The sequence below is a fragment of the Macrosteles quadrilineatus genome, unplaced genomic scaffold (genome assembly GCF_028750875.1).
Source record: "Macrosteles quadrilineatus isolate MER2022 unplaced genomic scaffold, UCM_ALF_1.0 Scaffold_2__2_contigs__length_208266976, whole genome shotgun sequence".
Classification (NCBI taxonomy): Eukaryota; Metazoa; Arthropoda; class Insecta; order Hemiptera; family Cicadellidae; genus Macrosteles; species Macrosteles quadrilineatus.
In genome coordinates this window covers 44,655,672-44,672,515 of record NW_026542595.1, presented here as the reverse complement: position 1 = coordinate 44,672,515, position 16,844 = coordinate 44,655,672, and the positions used below count along the sequence as shown (strand labels likewise).

At 35.1% G+C, this 16,844-nt stretch overlaps 2 protein-coding genes across 3 annotated transcripts in view; one reads left to right on the top strand and one right to left on the bottom strand.

The window, feature by feature from the left end:
• The window catches only part of LOC128984127 (leucine-rich repeat serine/threonine-protein kinase 1-like), a 105,443-nt gene that overhangs the window by 55,396 nt on the left and 33,203 nt on the right, over positions 1–16,844 (bottom strand). The window contains exons 10-12 of the mRNA XM_054403413.1: positions 15,683–15,819; positions 13,285–13,368; positions 11,727–11,874 (exon numbers count right to left, since the gene is read on the bottom strand). Of these exons, the coding sequence (XP_054259388.1) occupies positions 11,727–11,874; positions 13,285–13,368; positions 15,683–15,819 (369 nt within the window). The remainder of the gene's footprint in view (positions 1–11,726; positions 11,875–13,284; positions 13,369–15,682; positions 15,820–16,844) is intronic.
• On the top strand, positions 1,655–10,342 carry LOC128985721 (ookinete maturation protein 1-like). Of its 2 annotated transcripts, none has more exons than XM_054405532.1 (2): positions 1,655–1,744; positions 7,097–10,342. In XM_054405532.1, exon 2 carries the CDS (start codon positions 7,149–7,151, stop codon positions 10,275–10,277), a length of 3,129 nt encoding a protein of 1,042 aa, XP_054261507.1. In that variant the 5' UTR covers positions 1,655–1,744; positions 7,097–7,148; the 3' UTR covers positions 10,278–10,342. The 2 variants fall into 2 exon arrangements, with proteins under 2 accessions (XP_054261507.1, XP_054261506.1); XM_054405531.1 differs by having other exon boundaries at positions 1,669–1,744; positions 7,025–10,342.

Sequence of the window (16,844 nt, the reverse complement as noted above, 5' to 3'; positions counted from 1 at the left end):
ATATTGGTGGATGATATAAATAAAAATTCAGAGAAAAATATTCAAAACAGAAAAAAGAAAGAATTGTTATCCAACACAAAGAGTAAATTCAAGAGAGAGATATTAAAAAGAGTAAAAATACCAAAAGATAAGAAAGATAAGGGAGAAAGTCAGTCAAACAATAAGGTATGTGAGGAGAATGCAAATGGATCTCAAGAAGTTAGTAAACATATTATGAAAATGCAGACATCGAACATTCCAATAGAGACACAACCTTTTAAGAAGTCTCTAGTACTTAAATATGATGACAATATAAAAGAAGATGAGCTTAAAGCTGTTCCAACATGTTCTAATGATTTACATTTTGAGGATGTAAACAATTTCCAATCTCAACCTGATTTGGACAATTTATCTGCAAATGCGAGGGAGGAAAATCCACCATTAGAAGTCATTTATCCACCCCCTGAAAAAAGTTTGCACTTGCTAAGTGCAAATAATTCTCAGCAATTTGAAATGAACGAATCAGAGAAGACCCTGCTTGAGGAATCTTCTACAGTACTTCAACACTCTCAAACTGTCATAAAAATTGGTTTTCAAGCAGCAACGTACATTTTGGGAGCAACTAGCTTTGACAAACTTATAAATCTGGCTGAAATGTTTTACAGTGAAGATATTTTATAGTTATTGTTTGTACAATAAAAACAATTCTGTTCAAATATGGGCTAATATTTTTTGTCTTATTATTATTGCTGTACGGTATACATAGATTTGATTGTGGGCAAGCGAGCGCCTATAGTTGCCGAGGTGAGACAACCCGAATCAGGGCAAGAGAAGCCGAACGCACTGAGTATACTCTCGCACTCACACTCGCTTGCCTTGTCTCGGTGAAAGTGTACTGGGGGCATAAGGGTTCAAAGGGTCAAGGTTTATGTTAAGTTTAATCAGGACTAAATGTTATATTTCATTAAGTTAGCAGGTAATTTTATTTTATTTCAGTAATCTGAGACAAAGATTTCAGCAAGTGTCATTTACTACCTGCATCTCAACACTACAATAAAAGGCATTGTATAGTTTGTTGATGTACTGACACCAAAGTATGTCTGTACTTTTTGTTTGTACATTCACAAACTACTATACAGTACTTTTATTAGTTTTTGTACTTTTTACAAACCCATTCAATGTATGGATATGAAGACAAAAATAACAGACTGGAGACTTACTATTTAGGTTAAACCATTTTTTTAATTTGTTATAATAAATGGAAATAAACTCTTCTAGGCCTATTATAAAAATGTTTTTCTTAAATAAGGGTAAACTGCTAAATTTAACTTACATTTATTCAACATCTGCACAATTTTAAGGTTTGGATACAGGTGGAGAGTGGATTGAGATGGAGCACAATGCTATGTGTTTCTTTGTTTGCTAGTTACAACTGCCTCAGAATGGTTTTGTTTTATCCATGGTTTTTACCATAAAAATGTTCTGACTCCGGGTCTGTAAGCAGCCTACATAAGTAATAAACAGGTTACATCAGCTGTAACTTATAAGATTGTTATTTTTTTACCAATTAGTTGTTTACAAACTTTTAAAATTGTATCATACTGCAAGTGTTATACTTAAAAATATTTTTGTATTAAAAAATATTAAAATTTTTATGTTTAGTATAAATATTATATGGAGTTATAGATTAAAAGTTACTCCAAGTTGAGAAAATTGTTTAGATCTGACACTTAGAAAAATTTCATTGCCTGGAATAACACCTTGAGTAAGTTATCTGAAGAAATGTATCTGACTTTTTTATGTTCTGTGGTGTCTCATGCTCCTGCCATACTTCTGTACTTCTTAACCACTAGTGATCAGTTAATCAAGCTGGATTAGTTTTTAAAATAGTATTTAGTTCCCTCGCCATACGTCTCTCTTCATATAAAGGTGCATCCAATTGAGGCAAACGTTCGCTAAGAACATTTTAAATATAATTTGTTCGCCAAACTAAAAAGAGATATACTGGTACACTGAACATATATTTAAGTTGTTCGATGGGCTGCACTTTACTTTACGTCCTACACTCATTCGAATGAAAATAATATCGATCGATATATCGATTATTCAATAAGTTATATCATTTGGTTAGTTAGGTAAGGTTAACCTAACCTAACTAACCAACCAATATATCGAATGAAACAATCGAATAATCGATATTTTCATTCGAATGAGTGTAGGACGTAAAGTAAAGTGCAGCCGTTCGACGTACAATATAATTATGATAATCGCTCTAAGCTCAGTATAAACTTTGACTGTATAGTGTATAGATAAATAATTTTTCATTTAATTTCATTTATCATATTTAGGTTTTTTGTTAGTGAAGATTGATGTGCGTAGGCGTCAGCATTTACTTTTGTCTACTGATGTTTCTAGTGCATATTACTTATCAGCTAACAACAGTGTTGTCGCTGGTAACAGAGACAGTTATTAAGAAGACAACACGAATATAGTGGGCAGTACTTCAGAGCAGACTTGATAGCTGGTTGCTTGCTCTCCAACTTTACTCGCATGTCAAACTCTGATTTTGAAATGCTGGTATAGATAGGTCCTAAAATTTCAAAAAAGAATACACATTTTTGTGAATCAATGAATCAATAAGTTTGAAAGCTCAATTAGCAGTTATCTTAAGGTTATATCAGGGGTGCCCATCCCCCCTAGACTCATGACGCAACCCCCCCCCCCTTCCAATTGAGCAACAGCCCCCCCTCATAAATGGAGAAAGATTATTCCCCGCCCAGCATTATTTGTAAAACTAAAAGAAGTTTTATACTTTTTTTAGATATTGAAAATTCAAATGAGATATTAAAATAAAATAGGTATCAAATGTCAAATTCAAACCTAGTTAATCTATATAAATAAAGATGTTGTTTTGTCTGTACATTGCTCAGAATTATACATATTTTGGGTTATTTTTACGTTCTATACATTGAAGAAGTTGAAACATGTCTTATCTCAATTTATGTCCGTCTGTCACGGCCCAGAAGGCATTTTACGCAGCCTATTCTAAAGAAAACTAGAGTACTGATTATGATTCTAATGGTTTAATTGTATTCACACTTCACAGGATTGGCGAGAGTGTCCTTAGCCATTAAAATATGGCCTCACTATTTTGGAAATAAAATAACAGACTATCAAAAACACAGTTTTGTGTGATTTTTCAAGTTTTTTTCTCCATGTTTACTACATACGTCATTTATGAAATGCTAATAATCTGTTAAGAGAACACGTCATATATGAAATTACGAACAGCTGTTTTGATAAAGATTCCTTTTTCTAGATGTCACTGATATGTTTACATAAATGTTGTTTACGAATACTGTGTAGGCCCCACGGGAGACGGACAGCGTCCCAGATCTTTGTTTGAGTTAATCCCCTGATTTATGGCCTCTTTGGCCTGAGGGTAGTGGTCACCAGTGGAGGGGTGGGGAATCGAGAATTCTGAATCCTACCGGAGGCGTTAACTTTTTGTCAAAGATTTCGCTTAGAATGTGATTACTTCTTAACTGTACATCTTTTGTTATAATTTATAACTTTATGACCAAAACTATTTTTCGATTATTAACCATTATTCGATTTTTTAGTTATCAGCAAGTTTGGTTGGTTTGGTAAGGTTATGATAGTTTAATTTTATAATTAAAAAATTATAAAATTAAATGTTAGGCATTTGTAGTTTTATGTTATGAACAGAACTATTTTTTATTAGTAAACCTTCATTCGATTTTTCATTATCAGCAAGTTCGGTTAGGTTATGACAGTTGAATTAAATTTAAATTTAACCTACAAACGATACGTTTTGACAGCGACGGTGATAGAGCTAACAATTTGCCGCGAACAGTTCGGCTATGCATGGTATGATGTGGAAGCGTTCGACACCAACCTAAAACTGACAGGTCAACCGACCGTGATTAAGAGGATTACAGCCTCGGTCATGTGCCTACACCCAGGCCCCACGATTGTAGGCCCTAACCAATTCGATCACGTTTGTAACCATTTCCGATCACGTTTGTAAACAAATCCAAAACCAAGTGAGATTAATAACCGTGTGACTTTGGCTCACATAACAGGTTTGATTTATCACGGGTAATATGCAACTGTAAATTAAATTAAATGACTAGCCATATCATCTAGGTCGGGAACCGGAGATTCTGTGTGTATCAAGTTGTACTTGAATTTTGATTACCGGGGAAAGACCGTGAATCAATGTTGTACAGGACTGGAAAACTTATCTTTCTATATAAATGAAATTAGAGTTTTATAAGTCACCTCAATTTAAGGAATGTATTATTGCCAGAATATAGCGTTCGTAACCTCTGCTTAACGAATTGTCAGCGTCTATCTCTTGATTTAACGACCCCCTATCCCTCCCTTTTGAAACATCACAGCTCCTTTGATGAAAATGAAAAGGAAACAACGCTTGCGCCAACAATCGTCTGCTCAGTCTGTCTGCTGTGCGCTATGTTACAACAGATTTGAGATACAACGGCTGGGGAATCAAGGCTCTGATTGGGCAACGAGTAGGCTTAAATAATGGCGACTTGTTGAATTTGTGTATGAATTGAAGAGAAACCTAATAAATGACAGAAGAACAAAGAAAAAGAATAACAAGATTGTTCTTATTACATTCTTTTTTAAGAGTATTTTTACTATCTCTAAATATAATTTTAAACTTTTTTAATACTTATCTATCAATTCCTATGTTGTGATACAGCACCTACCGGTAGCCTATCTGTCTATCATGAGCAGTAGCTAATAACACTTTCTAAGGTTTAATATTTAGGCCTACGTTATTTATAGCAATTCAGTGTTTGGCTAGTTATTAGTTGAGTTTGAGTTAGCTATAATTTTAAACGTTGCCGTTTGTACAACTGAACCAAGATAAATAATTTGAAATGTCATAATTGCACAATAATAATGATTGTGTAATATTGAATTTCGTTTATAAAAATGCAAATCATGACGTTAAAGGCTGTTTACAGAGTTTTTAATTTTGTTTGGTTTGTCATCTGTTTCTATACTGTATGGGATTAACCACATTTTTTATTACCTCCCCCCCCCCACTAGCTCAGGTAATCGAGTATCTATAATATATACACAATAGTGTAAAGTATTGTAGCCTGTGCTACTTGATTGTATTTTAATGAGCTTTATGTAAACAAACACAGCGTTCTGTGCTGAGTCGCGGTGTAGCTGGACCTGTCTGTACCACACGTTATCTTTATCTATCTCAGCAGTTAAGCTATTCCGTGCCCTCCCTCCTAGATCTCACGTCTGTCTAATCTTGAATAATAACTTCCTACACGAATCCTAAACTATCCTAAAATCCTATTTTAACTACTTGAATTCAATAATATAACTATTGACATTAATTAATCCACTTTCTATCTGGTGACTTGTAAAATATTTTTGATTGTCGTCACGTTGAACCCTGTTGCAATCAACTTTAGCCACACCCCCCCCCCCCAAAATTTCAATGACGCAGTCTGCGTCACAGCCCCCCCTTGTGGGCACCCCTGGTTATATGTTGAGAACCTGGTAGGGTTTTTGCGGTGCCTTTCATAATTGTAGAGGATGACGCTTTAGTGATTCATGAAAACATAATGAAACCCTACCCTGGGCCACATAATAAAGGCGGCAAGAAAAGAATTTTCAATTAGCCTACTTATCAGGAAGACGTACGAAAAAAAAAATTTTCTCTTTCCTATTCGGTGCTAAAAAATTTTAGATTTTTTTCTTATGAAATCCAAACCAGCCCCAATTCCTCTAGTGATTCTCTTAAGCTGTCATTAAGTCTATTTTGTAGTTTACTTCTCATGGGTTCCACAGAATGCTGTGTTGTTCATACAACTTAATTTAAAGTAACAATGTTTTACTTGATCCAAAACTGGTCTTTATTCATCATTATAATGATACAAAATTACAAACACCACACAAACTTTCACAGTATACACATAAAAACAGGCTGCACATAAAAATGGGTCACAATAGAAAGGGCTGCTTTCAACGAACTTGACAAAAGTTTGCTTATAGAGTTCAGAACAAAAATGTGCAATACGCATTTAGGCTAAACAAAAATGTTGATGCGCTACCCCCGAGGCTTCTACACCAAGCGATCATATAACGTATGCTGATGAACAGGGAAATGTTCGTCCTAGGTGTGGACGCACCTTAAGCAGGGATACAAGTTCCCTTATTCTGTTTGCTGTCTAAGCCGACATACACAGATAATATGATAGAAATAAGTATTCAAATTGATATAGTGAAGATTGTGAAGACCTTTCTAAAGAGTTTTCTGAAAACATAAAGGGGAGCAAAGTTAATTTTACTGTTGAATTTGGGTAAACAGTCTAGAAAACTGAGAATTAAATCACAGCAATAGATAAGCTTGGGCTCTAAGATTTGGTCAGATTCTGTAATGCAGGAACTTGCTTATATATGTCCTCTAGAAAGAATAAATGACCTCCCAATACTAGCAGTTGCTTCAGGTACGTACACGTGGTAAAAATTGATAGTTATTCTTATTGTATTGAAACAATAAATTTGTATTATTCTTACAGTGTGATGTTATAGTATATTACGTTACTAGTCCTGAAAATAAGTGTTTACCGGACGAGTGTGGTCGTTCCCGTGCGAGACGAAGTCGAGTACGGGATTACCATACGAGTCCGGTACACACATTTTGGACGAGTTACGTACGATAGTTTACGCAATACTACTAAATCCGTACAAATCCTTATATATTTCCACCAACTAAAGGACTAAAAATCACTAGTCATAACCTCTAAGAGAGGTTATGTTTTTGTTTATAACCACTCACTGCCACCTAAATACAGTATAATCAGCTGATTGGTGTCCGGCAAAACTCATTGCAGCACAGTAGTACGCAATGAAACCCCATTTGAATAAGCTGGCGGCAAACAGCTGTTTTCTGGACTAAATCCTTGCATGGGAAGTTTGTCAAAATAATGTAGTGTGGCGTAAAATTATTTTTGATGGATTGTTTCAGATGACACCATTCTATGCTTGAAGCTGTTGATCAAAGTTATTTTATTGTATTCTGTATTATATTGTATTCCAGATATACATTTATCAGGGTGACTGATTTTGTATCCTGGAGTCATTTCAAGAACATGTCCTACCGAAAAGAGCCCAAGTATCACAAAAAAAGTAGTCCATATTATAGGCCTAAATATGACATATATTCTGAATCAGAAACATCACTGGTGTCATCAACGTGGGAATTTTCTAAGAATTCCAAGAATTCAAAACATGTAAAATTTGACAAGGAATATGATTATTCCTCACATGATGATTTTTATAATGGAAGAACTAAGGATGTATACAGTTATCCTTATCTTTATGGCTCCAGTAATTTATATGAAGCGGAAAAAGAGTATTACAAGTATGATTCAGATGACAGTGAATACAGCCAATATCAGCAATCTCCACGACGTACGAGATACCCAGATACAGACTCGGCATACACTATAGGAGAATCTGGTTATAACCGTAGCAGCTTTGATTACCTGCCAAAACAAAGACAAAGCCACAATCGTAAATTCAAATCAAATAATAGAGCTCCAAAAAAGCCAACAGATATTGGGACCAGTTCCTTTGATGGTAGCCTTAAGGTTTATTATGCTCAGCAACCAAAAAAACATAAACCATTTAGTATCAAACATCAACATTATCACAATTTAACTAACCCATCAGAGCCAGAGACTTTGCTGGAGGAGTCAGTGACAGACACAGAGGGTGAAAACCAGAAACCTACAGATATTAAAGTCAATCAACCAAAGTACCAAATATATTCAACAAACACAACTGAGGTTGTCACTTCTGGACCATTCAACAAAGAATCGCCAAATGAGACTATAGAAAAGCTGATCTCAGTAACCGACTATGATAAAATCCCAATACTGGCATTTAAAAATCAAACCGGGATTACTTCAGTCCAAAAATCCATGTCTAGAGTGGTTTACTTACCAGTCATTGTAATGGAAAACAAGAATAATGTGTTGGATTCTAAAAATATTAACAATGAGTTATTTGACGATACAAATATTGACAAGTTATTAAACCCCGTGGAGAGTGTAAAGGTATACTCTGTAAATGCAGGAGGCAAAAGTATCTTTGAAAATGTAACTCAGGAAAGTATCAATAACCCACAGCGCTCCAGTAATATTAATGAAAATAGGCAGCTAAGGTCATCAGTATTAAAGGCAGAAAGTGTGTTGTCAGATTTAAACCACATGCCAAACAGCGTAGACAGTGAATCTGAGATAACCAAAGTTTCAAAAAAGCCTAAATCAAAATGTTCATATACTTATTTGCCTTCAATATTAAGAATGCCCGGAACTAGAAAAAGTGAAATTTCAACTAATATGACATCAAATCCAAACCAAATTAGAAGTAACCATTCAATCGCAAGTGTTAGTTCCTCAAAACCAATACCCAAGGAGAGAAAGAGTGTTAAAAATGATAAAAAGTCATCAATAATGTCTAGAGGAAAAGCACAAGAGCCTGAAGAATTAAAAGGTGAAACAAGTAGTACTTTTGATGAAGTGAGAGAAAAACAGAAAAACTCAAGAACTAAATCAGTAAGTAATAATAAATCTCAAATGTCGTTTAGATCTATATCATCAATGTTTAAAAAAAACAAAATTAGTGACAAAAATGTTGGGAACAGTAACTATTCAAAAGTAGGAATTCCAATAACTGAATCAGCAATGAATGTTCATAACAGTTTTTCTTGCTACAATGAAGCTCCGAACAAACAGTTGGGAATGAATAAAGAAAACTCAAAAGACACAAAACCCTTAGAGGAATCTAATAGGCCTATCTCTTTTAAAGAGAGTGCAATCAGTAAATCGGTAAATAATGAAATTAAAAATGATAATATAGATAACACCTGTTTTAAAAGTCAAGGGCCTGACACAGAAAAAATAGTGCTGGGTAATATTCCAAGTATTGTAAGAGAAAGCAAAACAATTAAAGGAACAAATGTTCCTCAACGACAGAGTTTGATGCAACCTGAAGAGATCAAAAATGAAATGAAAAGAGATAATACTGGAAGCAGACAGTCGGTACAAAACCAAACATTACAGAGTAGCAAAAGAAGCTTAGTAAAAGGAACTGAAACAGGTAGAGAACAACGTTTAAGTGTAGCAAAGAATGAAAACAACACCATACTAATCAACCAAGATAATAAGAGAAATAGCAATTTAAAAATTCCACTCTCAGATACAAATGTTACTGAAAAGGGCACTGAAAATGATACAGGGGGAAACAAATCATTGATGGTGAGGCAGAGTGTAATTCAATGGAAAAGTAAGGTTAATGAAAATCTAAGTAGAGACCAGATGGATATCAATAAAAGTACTCTTAAAGGAACTGGTGGTGTTTCAGAGGAAATCAAAAACACAGAACAAAGGAAAAGTCAGCTGTTCAAACTTCAAAGTAAAGAGGAAACTAATATAGACAAGGATAAACCTGTAAGAGATATATCAGGTGCAAGGGGTAGCCAAGTGCAACGCAAAGCTAATGAAGGATCAAAAATAAGTAGAGTATTCCCAAATACTCCACAAGAAGAACTAATAGTTACACAAAATAATGAGATAGGAACCAATTTCAACAGTCCAAATAAAAGTGCTGTGTCAGAAAATAGGCAGGAAGAGACAAGCACGATTAATAGAAAACTATTTAAAGAATCCTTGAAGGATAAAAAGAGTTTGATCAGCAGAACGGAAGACAAAAACCTTCTAGAAGATGTACAGAACATGCCAAAAAGTACAACTATGGAAAGAAGTTCTGTCTTTAAAAGGTTTGATAAAAAAAGCTTGGCACAAGGCAGTTTGTATAAACCTATTAGTGAACTAAAACGTGATCATGAAACTGTTCAAAACGTGGTACAAGACAAAAAGTCTAGTGTTAAGGTCAAAAAAGAAATTCCTACAAACCAAAAAAACAGCACAAGAGAATCTAGCAATATATGTACAAGAAAACTATCCGAGAGAGATCCCAGTAACAGAAACAGTCAGAATAGAAGAAGCGTATCACAATTAGTTGGAGCCTCAAAGGTGAAAGCTGTTTCAAAACAACCAAAAGAAGCTGAATCGCATGTTTCCGGCTACTCCTCAATTCAAGTTTTTGGTTATGATATATCTAATTTCATCATTTGTTGTTTCCAAATATCACAGTTCATTTTAGGTGTATCCACCTATGACAAAGTTATAGAAGTTTTGGGAAACTTTAAGTGAATAATTAGTTAGCCTTACAGCGACACTAATGTTCTATCGGCTCTAATCAATGTATTCTGTGGTTGATGGACATAAAATATTTTTTTTGAAAGAAAATGGTTATTATTTTCCAAACTACACGGTAAGCGGCTAGTTTATGTGACAATAAAAATAGTTAATCATTGTAACTATATAGTGTTTGATTGCATCCCTTGAATGGTTGCCAATAGAAAAGCAGTATTAGCTTTAGTGATCATAAATTTAGCAAAGTGTGCATTTATTTATCATAACGTCATAATGAATATAATCCATGATCCCAGAACTATCACAATCATCTCTCCCTATCACGGCAAGATTTTGAACATCTCCTGCAATCGTGACAACATCATCATCGTCTAATGTGATCATAGCATAATGATAAACAAATCATGCGATTGCAAAGTCATCATGATTGTCTCCTGCGATTGCAGTACAATCTTGACTGTCCCATGTAATTGTTAAGACATCATTATTGTATCCCACAATTGCAGCAAAAATATGGCATGGTAACCAAAAAATCTAGCCCACACCATAGATACATATGTACTCCCTTAGTAGATTTGTCATCCTTATGGAACAGCTGAAGCCAATTTTATTGTTAGTTATGTACATCCAACTGTAGAGGTCAGGTCGTGTTTTGTTTACAATTTGTTTCTTGTAATTTCAGTCATTTAAAACCCCATTTAACCAAATAAAACGATATAATCATAAACAATAACTGGTCTCCTAGTTATATAACCACATAGTAAAGCACAAATCATGAAAATAATCCTAAAATGATAGAAACAAAATTTTGTCTACCCCAGCGATCAGTGTGGACGTACATGAACTAGACACGAAAAAAAAGCTTCAAAATTTGCAATGGGATGAGGAGTCTACTTGTATTGCTTAGTCTATGCCAACACTTTTCAACAATTCTCGGTATTAGGGGTTTTTTTTAACTTCTTTAAAAACTGGCTGTCGCGGAGTTATTAGTTTGTTCTAATTTAAGTAAATATATAAATGTGGAAGTGTGAAAGAAGTTTTATTTTTGACAATTAAAGTATTTCAGTTTCAGTTAACATTATCTTTTTGCAAATAATTCAATAGTCCAACTCACTTTATTTTCTTTTTATAATCACAACATATGGTATTAATAACATATGTTAAAAACAGTCTTTTTGGTACTGTTATGGCTTTGCCACACTCGCCATCCCTGGAACTTACAGGAACTGTATGTCTATACCACCTGTCTTCTTCTACACTCCATGGAACAACTACAGAGTCAGCTCTTAAGATTTGAACTGAGGTGAAATAATGAAGCAGCAATTCTACTGACAGTGTTGATCACTATTTCTTATCTTCACCTATCCTAGATTGTTAATCTATTGATTAAATATGTAACTTAATTTACAAAAAGTTTGATTGAAGTAAATCATTGAAGTTGTTTACCTTGATCCTTGAAGCCTTGACTTTGAACTTGAGTAGTAGATCCACCATCTTGTAGTTGCCCAGGAGACATGCTAGGTACAGCACATTCTGACCTGTCACATCCTTCATGTTGAGGTCAAAAGCCAGCTGATACTCCCAATCTCCATCCCTGTAACACACAAACCATTAGTTATTTTCATATTCATATGTTGTTGATACTACTAGTTCAATAACAAAATTGTTTTGATATTGCACTTAATAAAAGAATTTACTTTAGACAATGAAAGAAATCAAAGGTTTTTAGGGAAACGATCAGATTAACGTCTAGTACAGTTATAAATAAATATATTTTTTATGTACTATTTTTTTACATTTTAAGATATTATGATACTTCAGCAAAAAATAGTAAAATATGACTTTTGGGGAATCTCTTTTGACATAAGATAGTTATAGCCATTATAATTAATTTGCATTTATGTAATGCAGAAAACCTTGCTTACTAAAACTACATATCAAGATTTTTTCATGAGTTAACAGCACAGCACTCCAAGCAGTGGCGTAAGTACAATGAGTGGAGACCCCCACAGGACATGTGTAAAACGTCCCCACTTATGTTTTATTCGTTTATCTCAGCAAAAGCCGTGATCGCGGAAAAATCCAAAAAATCTCGCGAATGTTTTTCATCACCTCCATAGTTTTCCATACATTGGTGATGAAAACATCGTCATCGTTTTCCGTGATTGTGGCCGAATCTTAAATATCTCCTGCGTTCATGTAGACTTGCGGCAAAATCATGCATTATTCTTTGGTCTTGAAGACACCATCTTCGTCTCCTGCGGTCATGGAAACAATGTCATCTTTTTCCGTGATTGCAGCAAAATCCTGAATTTATTCTTTGGTTTTGTAGACATCATGTTCGTCTCCCACGGTCAAGAAAACAACGTAATTTTTTTCAGTGGTTGCGTCAAAATCATAAATTAATTCTTTGATCTTGCAAGACATTATCTTCCTCTACCGCGGTCACGAAAACAATCTCACCTTTTTACCGATTGAGGTGGGCGGTGAGAATTGGACCTAAGCTAAGCGCTCCCCCCCTCTGCACTGCGGGGGTTGCAAGGGTTATTATTTATGCCACTGACTCCAAGCAAACCCAATTTTTAAGTGCTTGAAATTTTGATCAGTCAATACGTTATGTCAAAAAATAGAAATTCAACATTCTATTTTTAATGTTAGTAAGTGATGAGTGTATAGCATATACCTGTTGAGTCATTGTGACTGATTTAACACAACATTGTGTCATATGTAGTGGCGGAAAGTTGAATAAATGGAATGGGACAGAAACCATACAAAACTTATCCACAACACGCTTACTGGTGGTAACACACTTTTTCCTAATTTCCGGATACATTATTAACATCACAAGAACAGCTCAAAATGACATAATGATCATGACACTTTTGCATAGGTACCCATTATCAGTGTTTTAAAGGCAAGTCTAGTATGAAAAACACACAAAACCAAAAGACAACCAGCTGTTAGCAGAGTTAACCAAACCCCAAAATGCAAGTGATCAAACCACCTCAACAGCTGGAAGTCATTTTGAATTGCTGCCCAGATACTGAGCCATGAAGTCTCCATGTCACTAGAATGATAAGCTCGAACCCTTCAACATAAATTCAACCAAAAACTGAATTCCCAATTCAAGAAAAAAACTTACTAATGACTACACACTTAGGTTATTTAAAAAAAAGAAGATGTTTCTAAAGAAAATAAAGCCATTTTTGTTTGGTAGGTATGTGTTCTACGAGATATGACCAAGACATCTTTTAACCTCTTTAAACTAAACCTCTTTAAAATATACAAGATTGACTTTGAAAGGGTTACACTGATTTTCCTTTAATGTATTGTGATTACCAGGCTTTGACTGTGATTGCAAAACTGTCTGAATTTTTAAATTTTTGCCCAGAAAATTTTGACATGCAGTATAGCCATCATAAAACCCCTATACATATACAACCTGGTTGTGATATTTTTAATACTTTTAAAGGGGTCTGACTTAGGGGAGTTACGAATGAGGCATTAGTTCAAAATTCCTCCGTGAACAGCGCTGTAGTAGAGAGTACTTTGGCAAAGAAGGTTTACTAATCGCAAAAATAGTTCTGTTCATAAAATAAAATTATAAATGCCTCAAATTCAATTTTATTATTTTTTAATTATAAAATTAAACTATCATAACCTAACCGAACTAACCAAACTTGCTGATAATGAAATAATATAACAAAAGTTTATTAATAGAAAAAATAATTCTGTTTATTAAATAAAACTAGAAATTGCTCTATTAAAATTTTATAATGACTTAATAATAAAATTAAACTGTCATAACCGAACCAAACCAACCAAACTTGCTGATAATAAAAAAATCTTGGACAAAAAGTTAATGCCACGAGTGGGATTTGAACCCGGGACCTTCAGCATATCAGCCCGGCACGCTAACCATAAGACCACCGAAGCCGATGACTACTGATCGTTTTGTTACGGTAATGGCGTTCCCTCAGCTAATAAGAAGCCCACAGCTGTCATCGTAGCCTCTTCTATACCTCCCCTGAGTAAATGCCCTTTTAAAGCATGTTTAAAAAATCCTTGAAGCAATTTTTTTACTAATCAAATCAATATTTCTATTTTTTGAACAATTTTTTACTTGTTTATAAACAATGCTGTATATTCCATCTTAGTGTTCCTGGCATTAAAAATCAATTATATTATCTTATACGTACAAGGGCTGTCTAGAAAACAGAAGTTTCATGTGTGCGCCGCTAGAGACATTGCTACCATCGTCATCTTAGCATCAGAGCTTTTCCACACTCAGTATGCATCCAGCCATTGGAGCATGCGAATAATATCTTTCCTGTAGTGGAGTGTTAAAATTAGCACTGTCATTACAAATCCCACGAGTTGTGCAGCATGCTCTGTGATCAGTTTTTTTTAGGAAAAAAACCAAAAGCAAATTGAAATTTATCGCCATGTATAAGGCGATGTGTTTACTGCACTAGAGTGACGAGTGAAGACTGTGTGGGGTGACAATGGAGCATTAACTTAAAAAATATCTGAACAAATGTTACGATCAGGACCACAATGTTAGGCCTAGTCTAGTGGCTGTTTAACTAGTAGGGAAACAACGAAATCTGTGACAATTGCTGGTTCACAATTATGGAAATCGTTCTCCAAATTTCACATAGTTTGGTTCATAAAATAGCATAAAAAACATGGTACCACAAATTTTCTGCCCTCTAGTTTTTTACAGATAATCGCAAAAACTGAGACTTGCTCCAGCACCAACGTTCCTGGAAAACTACAAGTACGATTGCTCACTTGGCCTTCATCCATCGCTCTTTTGCCATAAAAACCCCAAACCTGGTAATACATTTCAATTGACATATGAATTGGTGCAAACAAAAATCTGATCACAGAGCCCACTTCACAAATAGCAGAACCGTGCAATGATAGCACTCATTTTAAAGCTCCATTGCAGACAAAAAACTAGAGATATAGTGACAAAAATAATAGGTTACAAACCTGTCAATCAATCCTAATTTGTTGTGGATTGCTAGTTTCAGGGTTAAAACCCTGTTTTCAAATCCTTTTTTTTTTGACAATTGTCAAGCCAGAAACTAGTCGTCCTGTCAAATTAGGATTGATTGACAACAGGTTAGTAACCTATGATTGTTGTCATTTAACCAATCCTGGAGGCAAATTATGAATAAAATAGAGATGGAATATTCACTTTAATGTAGCAGGATGTAAACAAAGTGTAGGAATGCTCTGATAATAGTTTTCAATTATTTTTTGAGGCACTATATTTTATCTATTTTATGTCAACACTTTAAAGAGAATTATGCGATTAATAGCCACATCATTATCCAGACATAACAGGATATGTTAGGTCTTGACTGCCTCATCTACAACATCTGGTTTATTACCTGTATGTGGAGAGTAGCTGTGGTGGATAGTTGAACTTGAGTAGCAGCTCCATGATATGTACATGGTTGTTGATACAAGCTGCATGGATAGGCAGCCACTTCTCTACTGTGTACAGCTGCACAAGCTGGGGAAACCTCTGTGTACAACATAAAAGGTCAGTATCTACAGTGTAAAGAGATGCTATACGTTATCAAATTTGTATTACAGTACTTTGATAATAATGAATTATTTGGTTACCGCCATAGAAGAATTAAGTTTAGAATTTTTCTGCCAATGCAGAACAGTAGAGGTTTGCTAAGGCCGGGGCCACACTCGTCTTATCTCGCTGAATTTTTTCCACGGGCGTTACCCGTGGGTTTGAGAGATACATTACGGTATATGGGGCAGGCCACACTAGAGTAAAAACGTCCGTGAACGCGTTTGTCAGTCTCACTGGTTTTACCAGCGAGACTGACAAACGGAATTGCACGTGTATTCTCTACTAACATCCCACGGGCGTTGCACGTAAAACTAGTCGCGGGGCATTGCGGCTTATGGGAGTGAACACACTCATCTTATCTCGCTGAACTTTTTCCACGGACGTTTCTAGTTTTAACCTGTATAGAGAGCGTGGAAGGGGGGGGAGTGCGTATTACGGACACGGACGATTTTTATTGCCAGTGTGGCATGCTCTATCAGTCTCGCTGGTTTGCTCGAAAAACCTATCTCGTAAGACGAGTGTGGCCACGGGCAAACTGTTTCACAGGCGTTGCACGTGAAAACGGAAAAAACAGTCTCGCTGGTTGAAAATTACAAGTGTGGCCCCGGCCTAACTCAGTACGTCCACAAATTTAGCATGGATTACTGAGTGTAGCTGAAAATAGCTGTTATTCCAAGGATTGTGGGAATACTGTTTTCAAAAGTCGTACAGACTTGTTCAGGTACCAGCCCATTTTTGTGTGTACTCTAAGATTTGTACCCTATCTTAGCTAATTGAACTCAAACTCAACTAAACACGATCAAAAGCCATATAAAATAGAACCTTTACATTACTTTAGGGTTTTGAATGTGCTGAAGTTTGAAGTTTGAATGATACTGAATTAGCACTGTACCAGAAATAAACTTCAAAGTTAAATTTAAATTTGCATAGTTTACTGAGATTACTAAGTTCAAGTGATTTCA